This window comes from Palaemon carinicauda, chromosome 30 (assembly GCF_036898095.1).
Source record: "Palaemon carinicauda isolate YSFRI2023 chromosome 30, ASM3689809v2, whole genome shotgun sequence".
Taxonomy (NCBI): domain Eukaryota; kingdom Metazoa; phylum Arthropoda; class Malacostraca; order Decapoda; family Palaemonidae; genus Palaemon; species Palaemon carinicauda.
The window spans coordinates 26,074,151-26,079,150 of record NC_090754.1 but is presented as its reverse complement, the minus strand read 5'-3'; the positions used below and the strand labels follow the sequence as shown (position 1 = coordinate 26,079,150).

The 5,000-nt window shown below is 37.9% G+C and overlaps 1 protein-coding gene across 1 annotated transcript in view; it reads left to right on the top strand.

The window, feature by feature from the left end:
- The window catches only part of LOC137623434 (ATP-dependent RNA helicase TDRD9-like), a 314,903-nt gene extending 311,034 nt beyond the window's left edge, over nucleotides 1-3,869 (top strand). The window contains exons 10-11 of the mRNA XM_068354268.1: nucleotides 3,276-3,418; nucleotides 3,643-3,869. Of these exons, the coding sequence (XP_068210369.1) occupies nucleotides 3,276-3,418; nucleotides 3,643-3,869 (370 nt within the window). The remainder of the gene's footprint in view (nucleotides 1-3,275; nucleotides 3,419-3,642) is intronic.
- The last annotated feature ends 1,131 nt before the right edge of the window (nucleotides 3,870-5,000 follow it).

Sequence of the window (5,000 nt, the reverse complement as noted above, 5' to 3'; positions counted from 1 at the left end):
CCCTCGTGATGTGTGGCAATGCTGCTGGATTTTTGCTAAAGCCGGGGCTTATTTATAAGTCGAAAAATCCTCGCGCTTTGAAAAATAAAAATAAGAATCTCCTTCCCGTGTACTGGATGCATAATCAAAAAGCATGGATTACGTAGATGCTGACCTCCAACTGGGTCCATCAGTGTTTTATCCCGCAAGTCAGCAAATATCTCTTAGAGAAGGGCTTGCCATTCAAGATCCTTCTCCTTATGGATAACGCTGGTGGACACGCAACTGACCTGTCGCATGAGGGCATTCAGGTTGAGTTCCTGCCACCCAACACCACGTCATTAATTCAACCGATGGACCAGGGGGTTATCAGGGCGTTCAAGGCCCTCTACATGAAGAATACCTTGGCGGACCTCGTTGCGTGTGTGGATGCTTCCCAAGATGATGAGGATGAAGATTTTAACTTGAAGGCGTACTGGCGGCAGTACACCATAGCCACGTGCCTGCAGAATATTCAGAAGGCACTGCAAGAGATGAAACCTGCAACCGTGAATGCGAGCTGGAAGAAGTTGTGGCCCCAGATTGTTTACGACGACGAGGGATTTACACCTGCTGAAATCCAACACTCTGCAATACGCAAATCTGTGCAGTTGGCTGCCATAATTGGAGGTGACGGGTTTGGCGACATGACGACTGAAGATGTCGACGAGTTGTTGGACTGCCATTCCCAGCCCCTAACTGACGCAGACCTCGAAGACCTGACGAAATCGGCAAGCGAAGAAGAGAGTGAAACCCAGGAAGAGACCCAAGAAAATGTCGAAGAAACGGGCTTAACATTAGAACGGCTTGCCAAGGCCTGCAACCATGCGAAGGAGTTGAAAGAAATGTTGCAAGAGTGGGACGAGGATATGGTTCGGTCGATGCAATTCTGCAACAAGGTTGATGACATAATGACTCCCTACAAGATGCTCTTAGATCGAAAAAAGAAGCAGCGGCAACAACTTCCGATCACAATGTTCTTCCAGCCTCGCAAAAAAGAGCCAGTTCCTCCTGCTACTACGCCTTCGGAAGAAATTGAAGAAGTTGAAGAGGTGTCCCAGGAAAAGACACCTCCGTCTGAAGAGACGTAAAATACTACCTGGCTGCACAGTAGAACACATCATCAGCTTCATCATCATCATTTCTACTGTGCAGCAAATTCATCGCCATCATCATTCAAGTTTTTCTTGAACTTCTTTCGTGGTGAGTACAGTAACAATCTTTATTTTTTACTTTAATATTCTAACATTCTAATATTTGTGCCTTTTTTATAGTTTAGTACTGTATGCATTAAGTTAAAGGGAAGGTTTTAAAAGTCTACATGTTGTAACCTATCATATTTTTTTTGTTTAAAATTTACATTTACGTACGTAAAACAATCTCTCTCTCTCTCTCTCTCTCTCTCTCTCTCTCTCTCTCTCTCTCTCTCTCTCCTCTCTCTCTCTCTCTCCTCTCTCTCTCTCTCTCTCGTAAATTGTTTTCCTGCTTTGCTACGTACAGTATGTACTGTATGATTTTATATAGATACGGTAAATTATATTTGTACTAATAACATATTTTGTAAATGCTTTTACTGTAAATATCATTATTTATCACTTCCATCATGAGCGTTAAATGCCTTCTGTGTTCTGAGCGTGGTTGTTTACTGAGCGTACAGTACTTTATGACGCCGTCGTTTCAGGCGGCGTCATAAAGAAAAACATTTCATTTGGAAGTCCTAAGAAAAATTAAGTAAAACATTGGTAATAAAAAAATCAACATACTGTATAATCAATATAATCGATGCAAAAACTAACCTATACATATATGTGTACACTAAATGAGTTTGTTTCTTCATTATGATCAGAGATGAACGTAAACAAAACATTGGTTGCCATTTTTTATCGTGCTTTTTAGGTGTTTAGGAAACGCATGATATAAAATCGCCTTTAATATTTGTGCCTGTTTTAGTTTAGGGTGCTGTAGTACATGCATTAAGTGTTCTGTACATTAAAGGGTGGTTTGTTAACAGTACTACGTACAAGGGAAGGTTTTAAAAGTCCGAATATACATGTTAAATAAATAGGTAAATATGATGTCCACTACTTCGCGGATTTTCACCTATCGCGGCCGGGTCTGGAACCTATCTACTGCGATAAACGAGGGTTCACTGTATATATATATGTATGTATATATATATATGTATGTATGTATATATAATATATGTGTATATACATATATATATCTGTATGTATATATATATATACTGTATATATATATATACACACACATATATATATATATATATATATATATATATGTGTGTGTGTGTGTGTGTGTGTGTGTGTATATGTGTGTGTTTATATATAGTTGTCAAATATTTTACCTCAATACTTCATCCATAAAATAAGCAAAAGACTTAGACTTTGGCATCATTCATTGTCTGCACACACTTAATGTTCATTTTTTTGTAAAATACTAATGATGACGAAGGTAAACAAAAGGCATAAGGGGGTCATCCTACTTTTACTATATCGTCTTACTAGATAAGACATAAAGGGTTGTCATCATATTTTTACTTTACACACACTTAGTAGTTGAGGCTTAAAGGGGTGTGATCATACTTTTACTATACACACATCCTAAGTATATGAGACATAGTTACTCTGGTTGCACTGGATATTGAAAAGGATTTCTGGGAAAAGTCATAGATAGTTATCCAGAAGATGGCATTTGCAATTTTAGAGATATCATATTAAGTTCAAGAGAAGTGGTAAGTTTAATTAGTTCCCAAGAATTAGAAATATCAGGATTGGTTTGAAGGCCGGTGATATTAATAATGAAAGTGTGTGGAATGCAGCTAATACTGATAGAATGCCGTTTGGAAATTCACATATCTTTGATTTAGTAATAACACCAAGTCAGGGATTGCCACTAAATTCATAAACATAACAGGGTCCAAGTTTCTTTAGGAGCTTCTCTATATAGATGTGGTTATAGTAGTTGGGTCAGAGGGAGCATTACAAAAGAAGCAGAGATGTGAATAGGAATAAACCAGATTTTTGGTGTAAAAATAAAGTGGAGGATAAGGATAATGGCCATCAGCTAATTTTCACTAGATAGTTAATTATTTACTGTACATAAGGACAAAGAGATGAGTAGTAGATAAAACCATAGTAATTAGGGAGAGTAAATTCTTCTATTAATATAAAAGATTAGGTGAGAGAAGTGACAGTTTTGCCTGTAAGGAGGAAATACTGTAGTCTTTTCTTTTCCAGATGGGATTTGTATCCTCTCCATTCATCCATTACGCAAGAAGAGCAACAGAAGGTATTTTCTGTGTCACGGCCAGCTTTCCGAAAGATAATCTTGTCAACTAACATAGCTGAGAGTTCAATAACAGTTCAAGATATTAAATATGGTGAGTTGAAATCTTTATTGTTTTAATTCATTTGACTATGTTGTTTAGAGAGTAACTTTTATTTCATTGTATATATGAACATAATTATGATTGAAGAAGCTTAATCAAAATCTTGATTTTTTATCGTCAGTAGTGTTTTGAAATTTTAACTGATTTCATTATAGTATATTAATATAATAAAATAACAAGTATTTAAACCCGAAACGTGTTAATTTTATTTTCAGTTGTTGATTTTTGCTTAACAAAAATATTGACCTGTGATGTGGTAACAAACTATACATCCTTAAAGTTATCCTGGGCATCCAAAGCTTCGTGTAAACAGCGTGCAGGCAGATCTGGAAGAGTTTCAGATGGCAGAGTTTATCGGCTTGTCCCACGATGGTTCTTTGAGGTAAAATGCTGCCATTATGTATTGTTGAAATATAATTTATTCTCTTTCATCACCTTATGAGATACAGTTCCTTGGGTATGTTGATGTCTTCTTAATAGGGCATTATTCTTTATAGTGCACTTTGTTCAGTAATTTATAGCACAATTTCATCTATTAGCAATATTATTCCTGCCTCTTATTATGTCATCTCTTCTTTTTCTTTATTTTTTAAAATTCGAGGTGTCGTCATAAATGGTATTGTGACAGTTTTTAGGGCTTTTGTGGTGAAATTACTTTTCTCCCCTCTCTTTATATCGTGCACTGTACTCTCGAGAGTTCTAGGTCTGCACTTATCCCCTTTTCCATGATCTGGTCATGGAATAATACTAGGTTCACGCATTCACGATTTTGCTCCCAATTGCTCCCGAAGACAGGTAAATTGGTATTTGGCAACCTATAACGATTATCAAAGGTATTACGTAATGGTCGAATATCGAAGGGGTTTTTTTGTCACGTCGGCGAGGTTGGTACAAATGTCGGGAAGCGGGGCGAGCTTCGTGGCGCGGGGCCACGTGGCCCGAACCGGGCTGACCATTTAGTGTCGCGCTAAATGGTCGGGGGCAACTGCCATTTGTCGAAATTTTTAACAAACTTCGGCATGCATTTTCTGATCGTAATGTGTCTTCGGTCATCCAATTGTGTCTTCGATCATCCAAACGTGTCTTCGATCATCGAAAAGCGTTTAGATCATCATAATCTAAAATACGATGATAAAAATGTGCGCACGAACTTCGGTGAAAAAAAATAACCTCGGTTGCAACCTTCCGATGATTGTTGAACGTCTGCCAAAAATCGAATCACTTCTTACGACGATCATGCAACTTCCCGAACATCGTTAAAGTGGGCATGACCTAATTTCCCTAGCACACAACCGATCATCGTAAACCTTTACAATCATCGAAACATAATAGTAATATCGATTCGACAATCGTAATACAGTCGTAGCGTGGACCCGAAGATTCCAGATTTTCGGCGTCTGACTTCGATCTGGGCCCTCCAATCGCACACAATCGAGGAAAATCGACAATTTTTTTTACGATGGAACAAAAAATCAGCATCAGGAGCAAAAAAATCAACATCGGGAGCCATAATCGGGAAAGTGTGAAACGAGCATAAGGGTTTTCATTCCGTCACTCTCCATAAAGTTTGCTT